Below are 22,361 nucleotides of genomic sequence, written 5' to 3' on the forward strand. Positions count from 1 at the left end.
TTTCTATTCAACCATCACCTGGTTGGGGCTCCTTTTGCATAAATTACTGCATCAGTGTGGGAAAGATCGGAATATGGCTGTAATGGTAAAAATAAATGATCTGGAACAAAATTCCTCATTAAATTACAACTTTTAATAAACATCAACAACGACTAAATCAATATGTTGCTCAGGTAGAGACGTGGTTAGTCTGACCTCTGGCGGACAGAAAGTATAATTACATCATCATGGACGAAACTTCTCTCGAGCTAAAGTATGAAAAAAGATAAAATAATAAAAAGGTGATAAATATAATTCAGTTTTTTATACAAGAAAAGAAAAAAGGAATTTGAAATCAGATCATTTTAAGCAGCCCTACACAATTTTACACTTGGTGGTAAAGTTTTTTTAATAATTGTAATTAGAGTTTTTAATTGAAGTTGAGTCGTGTTTTTCAAGATTCAAGTAAATAATCCCTGTCTAAGCTGTTATAGACTATTTCAGACAATAAATGGTCAAATTCAAGTAATTTAATCACCAATTTCTCCAATTAGCCTCCAGTGGCAGGAGGAAACTGTCCAGACTTTACTGATGTCAGCAGTCAGTAGAGCAGAGTTTAAATTAACTAACCAACCATCACTGCTGGGTTCGATCAGCTAACAGCAGCCGTGGCTAATCTGCCATAGCAATTCATAATCCCAAACTGAACATCCAGCATAAAAACATAAAACTGTAACAAACTGAATGAGTGTTTTTTAGGAGTGTTGAAAAACATGAAGAAGATTTAGCTTTTGTTACTATTAGTTCAATAAGGTCTGAAAGTAAATTATAGGGATTTTTCTATAAACAATAACAAATAAATACATTACAAAACGTTTCTCAAAAATATGATGAGATTGTTCTCATAAATTTAAATTATTCATTTGTTTTTTTTCAGATTATTGAGATCCAATAATCATTAAACCATGAACCAGGATTGTTTTACAGCAGCATCTGTTGCAATAAAATAAAATGATTAATTCTCAGAAAATTTGAATTACATAGAAAAAAAATGAAAATTTTGCCTCAAGCTAAATATTTATCTTGCAAGCTGAATATTTTTGCTTCAAATTATTTTTTTCATGGTGATTTATTAAAGGTTCATATTTATAATTTTGAATTTGAGGAGTTCAAGAAAAATGACATCTTGGATCAGAGGGTTTGTTCAGATCATCAATAAACGGCAAAAAAAGTCTGAGGTAACAAAATATCAGTGAAGGAGGAAGCAGAAGTAAATTCAGGCATTAAAGGAAGTTTAGATAATTATAATCTGCAAGGACAAAATTTAAATACTACAAAATGTAGAGCAGTTGGAGTGTAAAGTACTTCACAGTATTTGTGACCTGATTCTCAGGAGTTTCCTTCTCCTCTTCCTGTATCAGAATTACACCGACTCCCAGCCGCAGGTCCGACTGGTTCGCCAAATTATGTTTCTGTGCTCTTATGATATGATATGAACAGTTTGAGCTGCTTGCTCTGATTCAGTGGTTTTCTAGACTCCTGAAGATAAAAACTACCTGTAGTAATAATTTAATATCCGTCACCATCTGACCGTCAAATGAAGCAACTGATTTGTTGTTTCATTTGATTTATTAGAGCTCTAAAATGTAAAATCCTAATAATTATGGAATCATTTACATGTTTTCAACTTTGCGGATTAAAACAGGAGCAGTTTAGAGTCGGGTCTGACTCGTCTGGAAGAAATGCAGGAAACGTTTTCCCAGCTCTGACAGAAGCAGACAAACTAGATTTTGAGTTTATTTCAAAACGCTGAAACAAAGACGCCTTTAGTCGTCTGCATATTTTCATTTTACAGAAGAGGAGCTTCCAGAAGCTTTTCTCGGGTGTTGGAACGAGTTCATAATCTAAGCGTGGCTAGTTAGTTGGTTTGGATAGAAATATTATGTTTGTGGAGGATTCAGCAGGTTCTGTCAGTCTCGTTCTCTTTAAGGAAGCTGTGAACGCGGACTGATCCTGCTGCTGGTTCTGTAAAGGTTTGAACTCTGCTATGGATCCGTGTGGGAAACATGAGAGCCAGACCAAACGGTAAGATGTTTCAGTCTACATTTTGCATCTTACCCACTTTGTTTAAACATCATTTTCCCACTTCACAGCTCTGAACTCGGCCAGGTGTCAGTTAACCGTCTTCGACTACTATTTGAACCCTCCGCTGACGCGAGGTGATTATTTTCTGTTTTTATGTCACATTCATGAAGTAATGCAGTAAAAACATAGTTTTAATTAATTAATAATTATGATTTTTCTTCTGTTTCAGGATCCGACCACTGAAACAAGACACCAATAAGAGTGATGGGCTGAAGAAAATCCGTTTATTTGACAAAACTGAACTCAACAGTGGAAAAACGTAAGAATCTGGTTCTGGTTCTGATTCAGTTGCAATCTGTGGGTTCATTCTGATTTTGTATGAAACTTTCTCTATATTCAAATGACTTCATCAAGATGAACTGAATTAGAAAATGAACTCTGGACCTCTTTCCTGAGTATTAGTATATATATTGTTATATATTAGAGAATGCACTAAGTAATCCTACTTTTCTTCTTCGCTTTGATTGTTTGAGTGAATCAGTTAATCGCTTTACTTCCTCATCAAGCTAAAAGAGAAAAGTCTCAAACTGACGTCACTCTATTGTCCTCATAATTACTGCAAACACTTTAATCCCAGTTAGTGGGATTGGAAGGTGGTTGCGGGTTCAACTCCCAGCATTGCAGTTCTTAACAGTTTATATCATGAATTCCTTTTCCTCTGAAATCCTGCATCAATACAGCAAACCTTAATTTCCTGTGTTAATTTTTCTCTTTCTGCCTTATGAATCATTTATTTACTTCGTGTTTTGGCTGACTCCCACTTCTGGCTCTATACCAGGGGCCATTTGTGGCCCTTAGACTGATTCAGCATAGAACAACATTTACTGACTTTGCTGCAACCAAATCAGCGATAGTCTAATTTATTAAAATTTATAATATATATATATTAAAATATAGCAACCACCTTGTAATAAAATTACCCAAGTCTTGCACAATTTTCTTCAATCGAGCCAAAAAACTTTGAAAACTAGATGTTTCTTTTAATACAGCAAATATGCAAAAGCCTTTTTAAATTTTTGGATCAACATTGAATAACATCCAAATAAAGAGACTACTTCTGCCTGATTTAAAAAAACAGGATTTATAATATCTAGTTAGTAAAAATCAGAAAATGTATGTACAGTACAGATGTACAGTTGTGTCCAAACCAAAAGTTTGGACACAAGTGTGTGTCCAAACTTTTGGTCTGTACTGTATATTAAGTTATTTTATTCAATAGAAATATCCAGAACAGTTAAATACTCCGGTGTAAGCGTCAGTATGTGTTGCTTGTCTTATGTTTTCAACGAAAAGGATTGAAAACATTTAGTAAAATCTGTTATTTTTCTCCTCTGAGGGTAACATTTATTTCATAACTGCTTTCTGAAGACAGAAATATCTCTGCTTTTTGTTTCCATCAGCGTCGGCCTGCAGACACCAGTCCCGTCTCCAACCAGTGGTGTGTCCATGAAGAGCGACCGGTCTATGGATCCCATCACCGTGTTCAAAGACCAACTCCAGCTGCAGAATAAAGGGTGAAGACATCACTGAAACTATCATCTGAAGTAGAAATTTGCATAACAAAATGAGAATAATATAGTGAATAAAACTAATCTGATCTGAACTGCTGTTAGGACTCTGATGAGAACGGCTCTTTTCCACTGTTTCAGCTGAACTTCCTCAGATAAACTTATTTGTTTTATCAAATATAACCAAATAATCATCAGAAAGTCCAATAACATTTTGATCCTAAGCATAAAAATAAAGATTTAAACAGAATTAAGCATAGATAGGCTTTCTAAGGGATATTCAACTGAGACAGAAGATTCTACCAAATTTGAAAATGATTTAATAATCTGACTGAACTGAACCCAGTTAGGTTGACTTGCGCTACGTTGCATTCAAATCAATTCAGGCACTTTATATAAAAAAGGTCATTTTAATTTAATCACAAATAAGTTCCTGTTGATCCCAGTGGTCACCCAGTGCATTAAGCCCAGTTCATTGTTCCAATTAGTCCAAACTGTAAAAACAAGAGGAATTATTTATTCTTTTAACATTAAAGCAAAGTTTATTTATGTTTTCTTCATTACATAAGAGGATTTCCTCTGGAAACTGTCGTTAAAGTTTAAATCAGTTGCTCCTTTAGGAAAGAGTGTGATAGTTAGACTCCATTTTGATCACTGGCAGATGTTCTTGTTAGATGCTCAGAAAGTTTCAGCCAGGTTTCCTTCATGCTGCTGTTTTGTTTCTTCCAGGACCGATGAGGAGGAATCTTCCTCCTGTGCTGAAAGCTGCGTGTCGCTAAAGAGTGACCGGTCCATGGATCCAATAACTGTCTTCAAAACTGGAGACCAGCCTGAGCATAAAGAGTGAGAATATAAATAATGAAAAAACAAACACTGTATTCATCAGAGGAGAATTGTTTTACAGGGAACCTGTTTGTATTTCCATTCGGTCTCTACTGCTTCTAGAAACGGGACAAACACTAAAAAACCCACCCAGGTGTTTATGGGTGATAATAAATGTTTTGTGATGCCACAATCACCTAGCAACCCAAGTGAAACTCCAGCATGTTTGGTCAGATGGTTTTAGCGCCGTATGTGCTGTACAATGGCTGCTGGAAAAGAAAAAGAGTCTTATTTTTGATTTACCATTCAGAAACCACTGCTGCATGCTTGATAGTCGTGCAGGAGGCTCCACTTTTTCTGGTTCTGGTTCTGACTCAGGGTCAAAGATGTACGGTTGTACCGCTGCCCGTCTGTTTGTAGCAGGTTTCAACATAAAGTGTGAGTGTCCACTTCATTCAGTCTGTCTCTGGACATGAACGTGTTTCTGAAAAAAACAATCAGTCACACATCTAGGTTTTCCTTGGAAATGCTTTTACTGTCAGTAAACTTCTGGTTGTTTTGTTTCTACCAGGATCCAGCAGCAGACAGCAGCCGTGCCCTCATCCAGCTGTTTATCCATGAAGAGCGACCGGTCCATGGATCCAATCACTGTATTTAAAGACGGACACCAGTCTGTTCAGAACAGGTGAGAATAGAAACTATCAACTGTTTACTTTTAAAAAACATCATATTGATAATTTAAAGCAAGTGTTTATGTAAAGAAGCTCATCAAAACTACTTTTCTTCAGACGTTCATAATGAAGCAGTTAAACTTGTGCTGAGGGATTTGGGTATTTTGATGATACAAAGTAAATCCTGAAGCAACTTGTGCTAAAATGTGTCATTTTCTGCAGTGATGAGCTGCAGGACTCAACGGTTCTCAGTGTTCAGTCTGTTCATCACCAAACTGATCTGGGCTCCATTTTTAAGGCAAGAACCATTTTAGATTAAACCCTTTATTGTTACAATAAATTACGAGGCTCCACTGGGAATAAACCATTTGGGGATTTTTATGGACCAATTTAACGATGTTGTAAAGATCACAGTTATGTGGATTCAATATAAATATAGTTTCTAATTTATGTTTTTCCTTTTTGTTTCAGGCTCTGGAGGAAAGCATCATAGGTTTTGTGAAGTCAGAGTTAGAGAAATTGCTAAACGTTGTTGGACCAGATTACCATGAATACTTAAAGAACCAGAGAGAGAATGAAGAGTTGCTGGATGGAGGTGAAGAAGAGCAGGAAAATACCAGCGGAGAGTCATTTCTGAAGCTCACACTCGACTTTCTGAGGAGGATGAAGCAAAAGAGGCTGGCGGATTATCTGCATAGCAGTAAGATTACTTTAACTTTTAAAACATGATCAACTTAAAGTTTGCAAAACGACCAACTAAATTAGTGCTTTTGAATTTATACTTAAACATTAATTTACAGGAAGCTTTAAAATGTACTCAACATTTTTAAAGTTATCAAAATGCTAAAGAATTTGCTCTTCTATTAGCACATTAGTGGTATTGTGCCCACCGCTGCATACCAGCACCTCAGTGGGACATGAGGCCAACCTCGTGACGTTTCCTGTATTTAATGCTGCAGGAGTTGTTGTTTGCATTAAATCATATAAAAACTTTTAAATGCTGGGGTACTTCAGTTGTTTCAGGTGTACAACATGAAAAATGTCTTATTTTACACGATAAAAAACATTAGGGGGCGTCCTGTGGTGGCGCAGCGGGTTAGCACGCCCCACGTTTGGAGGCCCTAGACCTGCGGACGTCGCGGGTTCGACTCCCGGTCCCGACGACCTCTGCCACATGTCAAAAAAATGGCGCCGTCTCAGCTGGCTGCCTGCAGACACAGCTCCTGTCGTGTGCTGTAACTGCGAAATAATTTCCCTGCTGGGATGAATAAAGTAAAAATAAAAAATTAATTAAATTATTACAGATTTCTTTTCTTTGTACAGAGACCTCTTCAACGAAGAATCAACGAGGACACAAGTCTAACCTGAGGAAGAGATTCCAGTCTGTGTTTGAAGGGATCGCTAAAGGCGGAAGCCCAACTCTGCTGAACCAGATCTACACGGAGCTTTACATGACAGAGGGAGGAACCGGAGAGGTCAACGAAGAGCACGAGGTCAGGCAGATTGAAATCACCTCCAGAAAACAAGACAGTCCTGAAACAATCAGAATAGAAGACATTTTTAAGGTTCATAATGACAAAGCTCAGCCAATCAGAACGATGCTCACTAAAGGAGTTGCTGGCATTGGGAAAACCATCCTAACGCAGAAGTTCACTTTGGATTGGGCCGAAGACAAATCAAATCAGGATATACATTTTACTTTTCCGTTTACCTTCAGAGAGCTGAATGTGCTGAAAGAGAAAAGATTCAGTTTGGTGGAACTTGTTCACCGCTTCTTTCCAGAAAGCAAAGAAATCTGTGATTTTGAACAATTTAGCGTTTTGTTCATTTTTGATGGTCTGGATGAATGTAGACTTTCTCTGGACTTCCACAACAGTCCGATCCTGACCGACGTTACAGAGTCCACCTCAGTGGACGTCCTGCTGATAAACCTCATCCGGGGGAAACTGCTTCCCTCCGCTCGCCTCTGGATAACCACGAGACCTTCAGCCGTCAGTCAGATCCCTCTTCAGTGTGTGGATGTGATGACAGAAGTCAGAGGATTTTCAGATTCCAAAAAGGAGGAGTACTTTAGGAAGAGGTTTAAAGATAAGAAGCAAGCCAACAGGATCGTCTCCCACATCAAATCTTCACGAAGCCTCCACATCATGTGCCACATCCCGATCTTCTGCTGGATCAATGCTACAGTCCTGGAGGATATGCTGAAAACCAGAGAAGAGGGGGAGCTGCCAAAGACCCTGACAGAGATGTACATCCACTTTTTAGTTGTTCAGACCAAAGTAAAGAAAGTTAAATATGATAAAGGAATGGAAACAGATCCTCACTGGAGTCCAGAGAGCAGGAAGATGATTGAGTCTCTGGGAAAACTGGCTTTAGATCAGCTGCAGAAAGGAAACCTGATCTTCTATGAATCAGACCTGACAGAGTGTGGCATCGATATCAGAGCAGCCTCACTGTACTCAGGAGTGTTCACACAGATCTTCAGGGAGGAGAGAGGGCTGTACCAGGACAAGGTGTTCTGCTTCATCCATCTGAGTGTTCAGGAGTTTCTGGCTGCTCTTCATGTTCATCTGACCTTCATCAACTCTGGAACCAACCTGCTGATGGCAGAAACAGGAGAACTAGATTCTGTAGCAACCCTCCTTCATCAGCTCGCTGTTGACAAGGCCTTACAGAGTCCAAACGGACACTGGGACATGTTCCTTCGCTTTCTGTTAGGACTTTCTCAGCCAGTGAATCAAATATTGCTACGAGGCCTAAACACACAAACACAAAGCAGCTCACAAAGCAACCAAGACACAATCCAGTACATCAAGAAGAAAATCAGCGATAATGTGTCTGTAGAGAAAAGCATCAATTTGTTCCACTGTCTGAATGAGCTGAACGATCGTTCTCTGGTAGAAGAGATCCAACAGTACCTGAAATCAGGAAGTCTCTCCATAGACAAACTGTCTCCGGCTCAGTGGTCCGCTCTGGTCTTCATCTTACTGTCATCAGACGAAGACTTGGACGTGTTTGACCTGAAGAAATACTCTGCCTCAGAAGATGCCCTACTAAGGCTGCTTCCAGTGGTCAAAGCCTCCAACAGAGCTCTGTAGGTACACACAGGATTTCATATCCAGTCTCTCACATTTCAAACAGCCTTCAGTTTTCTGCTCTTTGTTTTTTCTAATCCCAGACTGAGTGGCTGTAACCTCTCTGGGAGAAGCTGTGAAGCTTTGTCTCCGGTTTTAAGCTGCCAGTCTTCCAGTCTGAGAGAACTGGACCTGAGTAACAACAAGCTGGAGGACGTAGGAGTGAAACTGCTTTCAGTGGGACTGGAGAGTCCAAACTGCAAACTGGAATCCCTCAGGTCAGAACAGGCTGGTGTTCAACTGGTTACACTTGTTTCAAATCTTTGGTTGAACCAAGCTTGTAAAGTTTTCAAACTCCCCACCCCCATCCCAATTTTAGTCTTACAGGATGTCTAATCACAGAGGATGGCTGTGCTTCTCTTGCCAAAGCTCTCAACTCCAATCCGTCCCACCTGAAGGAGCTCGACCTCAGTTACAATCATCCTGGAGACTCAGGAGTGATGCTTCTGTCTTCCAGGTTGAAAGATCCACACTGCAAACTAGAAACACTCAGGTCTGAAACTTAATTTCTCCCCATCTTTGTTGACTGAACCAACTCCTCACTTTGAGATGTTAACACAACCAGCTCTCCATCCAACGGAGAATAAGATTCCTGAACCAGCTGAGTTTGACTCTGATCAGGTTCTGTAGAAAATCTATTTAGCCGGTTTACTGAGGAAGACTCGCCTGGCCAACCTGAATGTCCCATCCATCAGACTGAGAAGCGCCGATTCATAGATTGGACCCATTAACGATTGTTCTCCCTTTATTTTCCAACCTGCTCCTGACTGAGCCAGGTATTATTTAGTGATTTGTATGGAGCTGCAGGGATGTCTTACTAACTTCCTCCTATAAATTTCTGAACAATTTTAGCACATCTTAATGTAGCAGCGCAGATTATTAGAATAATAACAATAATCAATTTAATTTAGCCTGTCTTTCCCTAATGGTGAAGCTGAAGGATTTTAAATATTTGCTTTGGGAAACAGAATGACTTTCATACGCCTGTCAGATCTGATCTGATCAGTTTCTTGTAGAAAAGCAGGTCCAGCTCAGTCTTCGTTTTGCCTGAGTGGATAGATGTACAGCTGAATCTCAGTAAATCATTAGATAAAGGAAAATTCGACTTATTTAACTGATTAAAAATATTCCAGTAAGGCCTGTTTGTTGGTGATACTGCAGCAGGTATCGCTGCTTTCACTATGTGGATACAAAGTCCTGTTAGCAGAGCGAGACATGAAGTTCTCCAACATGTCCTGGTAGGACGCTGCACTGACCCTGGACTTGATAAAGCAGATAAAGCTACATTTATACAATCTCTGAGTGTAGAAACGTGTTGGTAACATATTCAGCCCCTTTGAGACATTTTAATTCCCTTCTGCTTTTCTTCCTGCAGAGTGAACCACTGTGGAAAGCAGTGGCTAACACCTGGACTCAAGAAGTGTAAGTTTCAATAATAATGATGAAGAAAATGTATTCACATGCATTTTTACTTTAAAGTAATATTTGATCAACTTTATTTATTACATACAGTAGTTTTTCCATGGCTTGTTGACGTTTCTAAGCTCCTCCTCTACTTATCTGTTCATTTGTTGCCTGGGTTCATTTCCTTGTCCACATTCTTTCCATCATCATTCCAGTATAACCAGCTTCTGATGTTTTGAGCTGCACTTTCTTCTGCCTCAAGTATTTTATAATCGCTTATTTGCCAACTGAGGTTGTCTTGTCATTCTCACAGTTACCTGTTTTTTATGCTCTTCATGATCGAATGCCTCATCAGTAAAGATTCTTTTATTTTGCTTTCTGTAGCTTTGATTCTCTCTGAAATATTACTTTGGACATTATTTAATCCCAACAGAAACATGATTCAGCACATTTTTAAGTAGATACTGTAACGGTGGCCCACGCCTGTTTTGTCTCTCCTCAGATTTCTGTGAACTTGAATTGGATCCAAACACAGCCGGCCGAAAGCTGGTTCTGTCCGACAACAACAAGAGCGCAAAAATCGTAACCACAGAGCAGCCGTACCCTGATCACCCAGACAGATTCGAATGGAATCAACTTCTGTGCACAAATGGCCTGACTGGCCGCTGTTACTGGGAGGTGGAGTGGAGTGGGAGGGTTCTGGTGTCGGTGAGCTACAGATCACTCACCCGGCGAGGCCTGAGCAGCGACTGCTGGTTTGGTGGGAACGAGCTGTCATGGGGTCTAAGGTGCTGTGACGACGTTGGTTACGCCATCTGTCATAAGAACAACATGGCCATCGTCCCCCTGCCGCAGTCCTGCCTCTCCCACAGGATTGCTGTGTATTTGGACCATCCTGCTGGGACTCTGTCTTACTACCGAGTGTCCGCTGACACACTGACGCACCTTCACACCTTCAACGCCACGTTCACCGAGCCGCTGTACCCTGGCTTTGGGTTCTGGTTTGATTCCTCAGCGTCTCTGTGTTCTCTGTAAGGAACATCAGGAAGGAAAATCCACTTTCAGTGTCACTATTATGTGAAACAGTTATGTGATGTTATGTGAAACAGCATAAATAATATTGATATTGTGATGAAACTAGAGATAGAAAGAGCAATGAGAATATTTGGAGCAGTGAACAAACATCCACCAAAATGTTTTCTGATTATTGTTTAACGTTGTTTTTGAACAATGTGTCATTCTTCTTATCTTTTAAATGTTTTATTGTCTTTGTTAATCTCTGATTTGCTTCAGCCTCATGTTTTACTAAGGGTGAACCATCAGCCTTTTTCAAAATTGTGGAGCAAGTTGTAATTAAATATTATATATTATAATTAACTGGCTTTCTAAATGGCTGGTTGTAAGTTTCCATTAAAAACACTTTTCGTGTCTATTGACTCTGTGGTGTGACGAGTTTTTTATTATTTTATTAACATCTTTGTTGTACACACAAATTATTATCATTATTTTTGTTGATCTGTTTCAATACCAAAGTAACTTTGTTTCAACAAATGGCTTTTAAAAATGTGCTTTGTAAATAATATTGATTTTAATGTGTTGACATGAGTTTACTAATAACCCAGGTCCTCTACACACAAAATAATAAAAATCCAGCAATATTCAATATTTAAAACATTCCTGGAAAGTTTATTTTAGGGCTGGAACTTAAATGCCTTAAATACATAAAATTTAGGCATGAAAATGTTTAACTCAACTAGTCACATTGTTTTGTTTTTTACACATTTTGTGGATTTCATAGATTATATTTGGCTGAAATGTATCTCAAAAGCACCAATAAAATATAAGTTCATGGAGAAAAACACGGATGAAGTAAAAATATAATTTCCCTTCTTTCTTTAGTAAATTTTACAAAAACAACTGCTGACGGAGTGATGGCAAAATGTTTTACTTTCTGCACTACTGTAATAAAACACCTACATATTTTACTGTAGATTTTTTCTGGACTCTTATTTTGATCGCAGCAGGCTAACATGTGACCAGATTATAGTAAAGGATGGAGTTTCCACTCTTCTTTGGAACAAACAGGAACTGTTAGTATTTTCCTAAAAGCTCCTCCTTGGTTCATGACAGGACAGACCGGTTTCATGCTCCTGTTGAGTTTTCTTCATTAACGTCGCAGTTATGAGGCTGAGTGCAGCGATAAGTAAAATGCACGCAGTCGTCTGGTCTGACGAGGAATAATCAGCGCCGTCTCTCCAGACGATGGACAGTCGACAAATTTCTACTTAAAGTTAAATCAGCAGGTAAGAAGATCCGTCAAAAGAAACCTGTTTTACTGTGTTCACATTGTAGTTTGAAGCTGGGTTTTGGTGTGTTTGTAAATTTGAATGTTGCACAGAAATGTTTTTTTGGTAAAGTACAATAATCATAAAGTATTGAACATCTACATCTGTGTGTTATTCTTATATAACATCTACAACACTGTGACGGTAATATATATATATATATTCCTTTATTTAACCAGGTAAACCCTGCTGAGATCTGGATCTCATTTTCAAGAGGAACCTGGGCAAAAAATTTGCATTACATAGCAACCTGGTTACAAGATAAAAACAATTAAAACATATGCACAAGTATAAAACAATAAAAACAATAAAAACAATGACACTGTTTCATAGAATCTTGTTTCCTGTTTTTAAGAACTGATAAAAATAAGTCCAGTGAAATCATTTCTGACATCAGTGAAAAATGCAGGAAGTGTCAAAACTTCCCAAACAACTTAAGATAAGATAAGATTTATTTGTCATCAACTTTGGATCAAGATGAATGTTAATTATTTATGCTGATAGTGTGAGACTCAGACCTTAAGAGTTTTAGAGCATTTTAAAACATAATGTATCCTCAAATGGATCATGTTGTATCTTACTAATTCACATTAAATTGTTAATGATACATATTCTGACCAAAAATACTGTGTATGTGCCATACTGAAGGGAATAATTTGACATAAGTGATGACTCAGCATGTTATTCTTTGTGATAAGGTGTGAAAAATGAATGCTGGACATTTGTCACCTAAAACACGTCTTGGTGTGGAAGATGAGCATCAGGGTGAAGCTCAGAGGTGAGATAATTATCTGACTGGCTGTTAATCCATTTTTCTGACACTTCATTTCACCTCTGCGCTTTGTGATTCATTTGTTAAAGAACAAACCTACAAAAGGCAGAATCCAGTGAATGTGAACCAACCTGGAAGCCACTGAAGAATAAACGTTCAAAAGACTTTGATTTAGATTTTAGCGCCTCGCCTTGTAAGACGCAGTAAGTAAAGTTTTATTCTCTAACTTTCTGTGACTCACATTCCCACCATTAGGCAAACCAACAGTGACCTGTGTTTGTTGTTTTAAAGCTTGGAGCAGGAACACGAAAGCAAAGACTCTGGAACTGGACCAGAACCAAGACTTGAACCACATGGTGTGTCTTTAAAAAGTGACAAATTTCTCCACAAACCAATGGATTTCAAACCACCACCTTCTATAAAAACCCGGTATGTTCGTGTAAAAGTGTTTCATGTTATACGGACCTCACAGGTTTTCATTGTCATGTGGGTACACAGTTTTCTTAAGGGGAAAAAAGTTATTTTTACTTAAATTATTTTGTTTTCATTGTCTACATATTGTCAGGCTTCTGGAAAATGATCAATATTTGTTGATATTTATAATAAGAGGTAGTTTCTGACTATTTTTTACAAGAAATAAACATGTTTGTGTAATATTTTCAGATGCTATGTGTATAGTTTGAGTTTTTGAACTATTAATGCAATAACAAGGGGGAAAAATGATGCTCTCTAAGTCAGCACAGAAAACCATCTGCTGCAGTTTGGGTGGGTTACTGGAACCTGCTGGGATTCCTTCATGCACTGATTGATAACTGGATTCAACTGGAATGTAGCATTTATTATTGGCTAGGAATGATTTTTTTCCCAAAGTTTCTCCAGATAACATGTTGGGAATAAATGAACTGAACTGAATTGAATTATTGTCAGCTAACAGAAGAAAGAGCTGGAGAGCCATTGGATTAATATTGGATCAGAAAGAGCAACTATCCAACTGGAAAGGTTTAAAACAGAACAACTAACTACAGAACATCATTGGAATAAAAGTCCAAAATCTGGTGAAAGACAAAAGCTTTGGAGAGAATATTAAAGTTAGTGAAACAAATGGTTTTGCCCTAATCAGATATGTAAATTATCACTTTATTTCTATTTAATTGAAATGTAACAAACGTTCCTCTGAGTTTCCAATAGAAAAGTTAAATCTCGGATTAGATCAAAGCAGAAATAGATTATGCTTTTTCTGGAAGACCGGCAACAAATATAACAGAGTTTGTGTGAATCACGTTTCTATTACAATTTGATGAGCTAATTGTATTTTACTCTCAGTAAAACTCCAGCCTCCTCTGTAACCTGCATGTCAGTGAAGAGCGACTCTTCCATGGAGATCGCAACACAGTTTAAAAACAGTTGAATTTTCCGTTAACGTTACATCTCACATGGCATCAGTTAAAATCTAAATTTCTTTCTTTGGCAGCGTCAGCCAAGAGTTCCCAGATGAATCTGGTGGTGAATCTGCTAAAGTCCAGCATCAAAAGGAGCTAAACTCTGTATTTAAGGTAAAAACCAAATTATTACACAACCTTAAAAGATAAAGAAAAAATACACTCAATCTAAAGTTGTAAAGTCTAATTACTTATATTACTACCAGACACATACAGTATCTTTCTGCCTTATTGGTTTATTGGTGCCACATTCTGTGTTACAGCAAGTGATCAGAAGTGGGAGACTCTGTTATCACTACAGTGGAGAATAATGTCATTAATGGCATAAAGAGAAATATCTGAGTCTGTTTTGGTTGCTTTCCTCAAACCATCATCGTTTAGTTTCCTACTTTTATTGTAACATTTGAAGGCTAAATAAACTTCTTTAGCAGCGCTGCATATTTAGTCTGCAATAGATTTATCATAGAAAGTTCCCTGAAGTAACTGGTTGACCATGACAGAGAAAAACGATGCAAGAAATTCAGTTGCAGCAACTTTGTAAGTTTGTTCACGTTTCTGAATTTCTACAGTCTGTGAAATTAAATTGAATACGTGTCCGTTCCAGATGCTTGAGGAAAACCTTAAGACTTTTATGAAAAACGAGCTGCAGAAGTTTCAGATGATTCTGAGTTCTGAATATTCAGAAGCTCTAGAAAACCAGGAGAAAGAAGATGAGAGAAACGCTGCAGATCAAGAGCAGGCGAAGGGCAGCAGGGAGACATTTCTAAAACTATCGCTCCTGTTCCTGAGAAGAATGAGGAAAGACGATCTGGCCGACTGTTTGTGGAACAGTAAGAGATTTTTAACTGATTTAGTTTCACGTCTACATCACAACCATATGCTGTTTCATCTGAAATTATTTTAAATAACTATTAATTATTGCATTTAGAGGTTCTGTTATTAATCTCGTTGAGTTTTTTTTAGGAACCTGCGCAACAGAATGCACACAAAACCTAAAGTCTAGCTTGATGAAAAGGTTCTGCTGTGTGTTTGAGGGGCTCGCTAAAGCAGGAAATCCAACACTGTTAAATCAGATCTACACAGAGCTGTACATCACAGAGGGAGGGGATGGAGAGACCAATGAAGAGCATGAGGTCAGGCAGATCGAAGCTGCATCAAGGAAGCAGCGTATTCAAGAAAAAACTGTCAGACAGGAAAACATCTTTAAAGCTTCATCTGAAAAAGACAAACCGATCAGAACAGTGATGACTAAAGGAGTTGCTGGAATTGGCAAAACACTCCTAACGCAGAAGTTCGCTCTGGACTGGGCAGAAAACAGAAGCAACCAGGACATCCAGTTCATTTTCCCCTTCACTTTCAGAGAACTCAATGTTCTTAAACACAAACGGTTCAGTTTGGTTGAACTTGTTCATCACTTCTTTAATGAATCCAAAGAAGCACAAATCTGCAGATTTAACGACTTCCAAATTGTGTTCATATTTGACGGGTTGGATGAGTGTCGACTTCCTCTGGATTTCCACAAAAATGAGATCCTGACCGACGTGACCGAGTCCACCTCACTAGATGTTCTGCTGACAAACCTCATCAAGGGGAAACTGCTTCCCTCCGCTCGCCTCTGGATAACCACACGCCCCGCAGCAGCCAATCAGATCCCTCCTGAGTGTGTTGACATAGTTACGGATGTAAAAGGGTTCACTGATGTACAGAAGGAGGAGTACTTCAGAAAGAGGTTTATGGACCAGAAGCAGGCTAGCATGGTCATCTCCCACATCAAGATGTCACAAAGCCTCCACATCATGTGCCACATCCCGGTCTTCTGTTGGATCAGCGCCACCGTTCTGGAAAACGTTCTGAAAAACAGACAAGGAAGAGAGCTACCCAAGACCCTGACTGAGTTATATATCTACTTCCTGCTGGTTCAGAGCAAGGTAAAGCAACTGAAATATGAAGAGGGAGCGGAGACAGATTTAACCTGGAGTCCAGACAGCAAGAAGATGATTGAGTCTCTGGGGAAACTGGCTTTTGATCAGCTGCAGAAAGGAAACCTGATCTTCTATGAAACCGATCTGGCAGGATCTGGCATTGATATCAAGGCGGCTTCAATTTATTCAGGAGTGTTCACACAGATCTTTAAGGAGGAGAGTGGGATTTACCAGGACAAGTTGTTCTGCTTCATCCATTTGAGTGTTCAGGAGTTTCTGGCTGCTCTTCACATCCATCTGACCTTCGTGAACTCTGGTGTCAACCTGCTGGATGACAAACAGCCAAAACAAAGCATATCTAAGGCCTTTAAAAACCAGCCTAATATGAGAAAACTCCACCAAACTGCTGTAGACAAAGCTTTACAAAGTCCAAATGGTCACCTTGATTTAGTCCTTCGCATACTCGTAGGTCTTTCACTGCCAGCCAATCAAACGCTACTCCGAGGCCTGCAGACACAAACAGCAGACACCTCACAATCAAATCAGGAAACAGCTGAATTCATCAAGAAGAAGATCAGTGATGGTCTGTCTGCAGAGAAAAGCATCAATCTGTTCCACTGTCTGAACGAACTGAATGACTGTTCCCTTGTGGAAGAAATCCAGCAGTATCTGAGATCAGGAAGTCTTTGCACACGAAAACTGTCTCTGGCTCAGTGGTCGGCTCTGGTCTTCATCTTACTGTCATCAGAAAAAGATCTGGACGTGTTTGACCTGAAGAAATACTCTGCTTCAGAGGAGGCTCTTCTGATGCTGCTTCCTGTGGTTAAAGCCTCCAACAAAGCTCTGTAGGTGGATGGACTCGCACAAAAATAACTCTCACAATGCAAATCAAGAATCATTTTGAGTTTTATGTAAATTGTTTTCCAGGCTAAGCGACTGCACCCTCTCTGAGAAAACATGTGAAGCTATATCCTCAGTCCTTAGTTCCCAATCTTGCTGCTTGAGAGAAGTGGACCTGAGTCATAATGACCTGGAGGACGTAGGAATGGAAGCGTTGTCTTCTGGGATGTTGGGTCAACAATGTGGGCTGGAATCACTGAGGTATGAAGCACCTGGTCATCAATATAAATATCAGTGGTGGGCGAACATCCACCAATCTGCTAACACACTAATAGCAGAGCTAATTTCTTATTTAGCATTATTGTTAACTTAGAAAATGTTTAGTTCACTTAGTTTTTTTTATGGACATTTTTTCCATATAAATTCTAATTGCTAATTTACTCAGTCAGTTTGCAAACTTTTTTAAGCGTTAGCATTAGCTTTCTCTAAATACCATCTTAGTGTAGCACTTTAGCATTAACAGAACTAATGTTTATGATTTCTGCTTTAGGGTTAGCACAACTAGCTTTCCAGTTAGCAGTAACAACCACTGGGTATTTGCATAATCTATGCAATATTTTACCATTGCATTTGTTTTTCAGGGTAGCTGACTGCAACCTGTCACAGAAGAGCTGTGAGACTCTTAACTTGTGTCTCAGTTCAAATAGCTTCAGGCTTAAGAGTCTGGATTTGAATCACAACTTCCTGCAGGATGTCGGACTGAAGCAACTTTCTGATGGATTGAAGAGTCCATACTGCAAACTAGAAAGTATTAGGTAAGAGAAAGCATGCAAACCAAAATGTTTTTTATTCAAGAAGTTGACCAAAAATTTTAAATAAGGAAAACGTTTTTAAACGTAAGATAGCAGTACGTCCAATCAGATGCATATGTGTTAAAATAAAACTGATTCTAATTGTAAAATTGTGTTTGCAGTTTGTCGGCATGTAGCCTCTCAGAGCAGAGCTGTGAAACTCTGGCCTCAGCGCTCAGCTCTCCCTCCTGCAAGCTCAGATCTCTGAATATGAGCCACAACAACCTGGGAGATTCGGGGGTGAAGCGGCTCTGTGTTGAACTGGAGAACAAACACTGTCAAATGGAGACCGTCATGTTCGTTGGTTTTATTATTAAGGCTTCTAGCATGTTCCTCTAGTTCACAATTTGTGTTGAGATTATTATTAAGATCCAGACAATTATGTAGCAAATTAACTGGGAAACTGACATGAAATTCACACCCGTCAGTTTATTCCTACCTTCTCTTATGTGAGAGTAGAATCCAGATTTCAGGATTGTTCACATCTGATCAAACTGGGACAAATCAAATACTGACACCAGTCTGTTTTGGTTTGTCTGATAGTTTAAAGCTGCCTCCTAAATGTACTTTATGTTTTCTCATCTGCAGTGGACTCTTCCTCACAGAGTCCACTGCATTTTCCATTGTTTTCATCATAAAACAACTTTCTAATTACATATTTTCTTGAATAATTTTTTTATCACTTTTTCAAATGTGAGTAACACCTGCAGGTTGTTACCAGCATTTGGTGTTAATTTCATGTCAGTGGGGCCATTACAATTACTGTGTAAAATGGTGATGCAATTAATAATTAATTCCCCCCATTGTTTATATATTTTTGTTTCACATCTTCAAGATTTAATTTGCTTTTAAAAGGAAGTACACAGAAAAATATATCTTCAGCACAGTTGTTGAGAAGCAAACCTATTGGCTAAAAAAAAGTGCCATTCAAAATAAGACTTAAAAAAATAACTGAAATCCATGAAATTCACTCTGTACATTAATCCTGTTTAATGTTTTTATTTTTCTAGACTTTGTGGATGCCAACTCTCAGAAAGATGCTGTAAATATATATCTGCAGTTCTCAGCACTCAGCCATCCAAACTGAGAGAGCTGGACCTGAGTAACAACAACCTGACAGATGCAGGAGTGCAGCAGCTGTCCAGTGGCCTGGGCAGTCCACACTGCAAGCTGGAAACTCTCAGGTCAGTTCACTCGGATGTGTTTATGATTCTTTGTAGACTTAAACATAACTCGTGATATTTCTCAAACACCAGACTGTCAGGCTGTCTGGTCACAGGAAAAGGTTGCGGCTATCTGGCATCAGCCCTGAGCTCCAACCCCTCTCCTCTGAAAGAGCTGGACCTGAGCTACAACCATCCGGGAGTCGCAGGGAAACAAATGCTGTGTTCTGAGCAGAAGGGTCCACCGTGGAAACTGGCTAATCTGAGGTATCACCACATGCAATCTACCAGCAAACATCTGCAGCAAGATGGAAATTATAAGACATTTTATTGTGAAAAGTTCTTGGAAGTTCATGAACACAGATATCCTTAACTCTAGACTTTATTACCAGATAAACAATTTTTCAACACAGCCCTCTCTTTTGATTTTAAGAACATACATTTAATATTTTATATGAGTCACATCAAAGTTTATTTAATTCCCACAGTTCTTGTGGCTTTTTGCAGAAGTTCCTTTGCTCTTTTTCTTGTCAGATGCTTTTCCATTTCTCGCTAGCTCTGCTAGCTTGAGGAGAAAAGCAGTTTGATGAATTTGACTTGCAGCCAATCAGAAAATGAGCATCAGAAAAAAATGTGAAATAAATTTTAACTTGTATTTTATTTTTTAAAATGACATAATTACAGAAAAAACTAACAAACTTAAAAAACAAACTTAAGATAAAAACATTTATGGTATTTGATTCTTTTATTTTTTCCCCTCCAACTTTCTGAGGGATCTGATTTTGAAATATCAGTTATAATTCTCTCTATTAGCGAACAAAATTAGGAAAATTAGAAAAATGATAAGCCCTCATCAAAAATGTCTCAGTACCTACATAGGAGAAACATAAAAAACAAATATTGTTTCTGCTTTTCTCTGCAGTTTGGAGCAAGGCGGAGAGCACAGGCTAAAACCTGATGTCAGAAAATGTAAGTTTCATAAACAATTACATATAAAGCTGGGAATTGTTCTATTATGACATCATTTTAATTGTTGGAGTCGTTAATATTTAAAGAGACTAATTTTCCCTCTCCATCAGATTTCTGTGAACTTGAGCTGGACATGAATTCAGTGAACAGACAACTCCAGCTGTCTGACAACAACACAAAGATTAGACAGGTGGATGATGAGCAGCCATACCCCGATCATCCAAACAGATTCCAGACCTGCTGGCAGCTCATGTGCCGAAATGGCCTGACTGGTCGCTGTTACTGGGAGGTGGAGTGGAAGGGAGCAGTTCTCCTCTCCGTGAGCTGCAAAGGAATCAAACGAAGTGGAAAAAGTGAGGCCTGCAGGTTTGGAAGGAACGATCAGTCCTGGACGTTGGAGTGCTCTGACGTGTTTGGTTTCGCTGCCTGGCATGTTAACAGAGAAACAACCATCCTTGGTTCCTCTGCCGCCCACAGAGTAGGAGTTTATCTGGACCATCCTGCAGGAATGCTCTCCTTCTACGATGTCTCCTCCGACACATTGGAGCATCTCTACACCTTCTGCGCCACATTTACTGAACCCGTTTATCCCAGTTTTGGTTTGTGGTCTGGAGCCTCAGTGTCACTGTGTTCAGCAGCTTCAAAGAAACCTGCAGCGTAAAGCTGTTTAAGGATAAATACAACAGCTTTACATAATTATAGCTGTGCAATAGCTCTGTGCATAACAAAAAACGTTCTATGTGAGTAGGTAAGTTAAGCTGTTACACTTCTAAAAGTAAGATATATTTAACTATGTCATGTTTTCTATCAAACCAAATGATATCCACATCCCAGTTTATGTTTTATGATGGAGGAACAGCACCGTTTGAAAACCAACAGATCTGTTAACATAACCGTTACCGTCTGTCAGCCATTACAACCCTTTAATCTGTTGTTAACATTAGTAATGTGCTTTTCTGAGCCGTCTTTAAACGCATCATGAGCTCATCATACTCTGTGACCACAGTATGTTGTGACAGTAGGAGGCGCTGTTGCATTTTTACACTTTGCTTTACTCCCCTAAAATATAAGATTTGCAAACAAACAGAAAAATAAAGAAAAAGCCGAACAACAAATAAAAACTAACATTTGAGCACTAAGAACTATCTTAGTGGTCTGTGACTGATATATTTCCATAATAAACATAATAATGGTGGTCAAATTGTAGGGAGCAGCTTTAAATTATGATTTACGCTTTGTGATGCTTACTGCCCGTTATTGAAAATAAATTGATGTACATTTGTCACTGTTTTTTGGTAATATTGTATATTCATTATTGGTTTGCTTCAGTTGGTCATTTCTGTAAATTCTGAGGAATTTGGTTTATAGCAAACGAGAAACACAAACTCACTTTCTCAGAAAATTACAAGGCTAATTAATGTGTTTGGCTTTTTACTCCAGAAATATGCAGGAACAGTTTATCTTTTATCAGCTTGAGCTAAACTCACGTAACAACGATGTGAAAACCAGTCCGACCTGTGGAGAGCTGGAGGTAAACAAACTAACCTCTCCTTCCTTCCTCCTTCCTCTCAGGGTTAGGGGGATTTTTTACCACAAAAGTTTTGTTTTCTGGACATGAAGTTTATTAGAGACATCATTGTTGTCTCTAATAACAGGATATGTTCACTGGGACAATAAAATGGAAATAAAACTCTTTTCTCTCCAAAATGATCCTGAAGATTAATATAATGTGTTTCTGGTCTGAATTGTTATTATCCTGGAGATAGTCATGGCCTTTTAATCAGATAATATAAGTTTATATACGAATTATAACCAACAACAGACTAAAATATGGGGGGATGGATCCATCAAAATGTTACGTTTTGGACTTTTGCCTTAAAATCCTCCGATCTTCGGGGCTCATCTCCCAAAACTGAAAACATTTCCTCATTTAATATTCAGCAGTTCTTAGATTATACATTTATATTGCAGAGTGGTGCAGTGAAACGTTAGTAAATGTAGGCACATTAAATACTTTAAATGTGTAACATATAAATATATACATTTTAAATTCGATGACACATTTCATTTGTAGGAGTTATTGCTGCAAAAATCATTGACTCATTGCAGTCAGCAGAGTTTCCTTGGAGAGAAAATGTGTTTTTATTTAACCTGATTATGTGCTTAAAAGGACTAAATTCAGTGAATAAATTAAATCAGTTTATCTTGTAAAGTTGCAGGAATTACAGTGTAATTACCTATTATCTCCACTAGGTGGTGGAAACTGATCAAAATCACTTTATTTGTCCTTCAGATCAAACATTTAATCTGAACACATTAAAACTCAGATGTGAGTTTATTCCATTTCTAACTGAATTCACCTCTAAAATACAAATTAGATGGACAGAAGTTTTTTAC

General features: G+C 38.5%; 1 protein-coding gene across 3 annotated transcripts; it reads left to right on the forward strand.

The window, feature by feature from the left end:
* Positions 1-4,170: 4,170 nt before the first annotated feature.
* On the forward strand, positions 4,171-21,671 carry LOC114158512 (NACHT, LRR and PYD domains-containing protein 12-like). 3 transcript variants are annotated; one of them, XM_028040083.1, is made up of 14 exons: positions 4,171-4,475; positions 5,026-5,139; positions 5,348-5,423; positions 5,597-5,825; positions 6,449-8,114; positions 15,548-15,555; positions 16,890-16,986; positions 17,069-17,242; positions 17,623-17,796; positions 17,955-18,128; positions 18,843-19,016; positions 19,089-19,262; positions 19,918-19,964; positions 20,075-21,671. In XM_028040083.1, exons 1-14 carry the CDS (start codon positions 4,294-4,296, stop codon positions 20,623-20,625), a joined length of 3,840 nt encoding a protein of 1,279 aa, XP_027895884.1. In that variant the 5' UTR covers positions 4,171-4,293; the 3' UTR covers positions 20,626-21,671. The 3 variants fall into 3 exon arrangements, with proteins under 3 accessions (XP_027895884.1, XP_027895886.1, XP_027895885.1); XM_028040084.1 differs by lacking the exons at positions 4,171-4,475; positions 5,026-5,139; positions 5,348-5,423; positions 5,597-5,825; positions 6,449-8,114 and adding exons at positions 14,249-14,333; positions 14,824-15,049 and having other exon boundaries at positions 15,183-16,986; XM_028040085.1 differs by lacking the exons at positions 15,548-15,555; positions 16,890-16,986; positions 17,069-17,242; ... (4 more) ...; positions 19,918-19,964; positions 20,075-21,671 and adding exons at positions 8,304-8,477; positions 8,579-8,752; positions 9,635-9,681; positions 10,166-11,099 and having other exon boundaries at positions 4,176-4,475; positions 6,449-8,219.
* Positions 21,672-22,361: the final 690 nt, after the last annotated feature.

Source organism: Xiphophorus couchianus, chromosome 15 (genome assembly GCF_001444195.1).
Source record: "Xiphophorus couchianus chromosome 15, X_couchianus-1.0, whole genome shotgun sequence".
Lineage (NCBI taxonomy): Eukaryota > Metazoa > Chordata > Actinopteri > Cyprinodontiformes > Poeciliidae > Xiphophorus > Xiphophorus couchianus.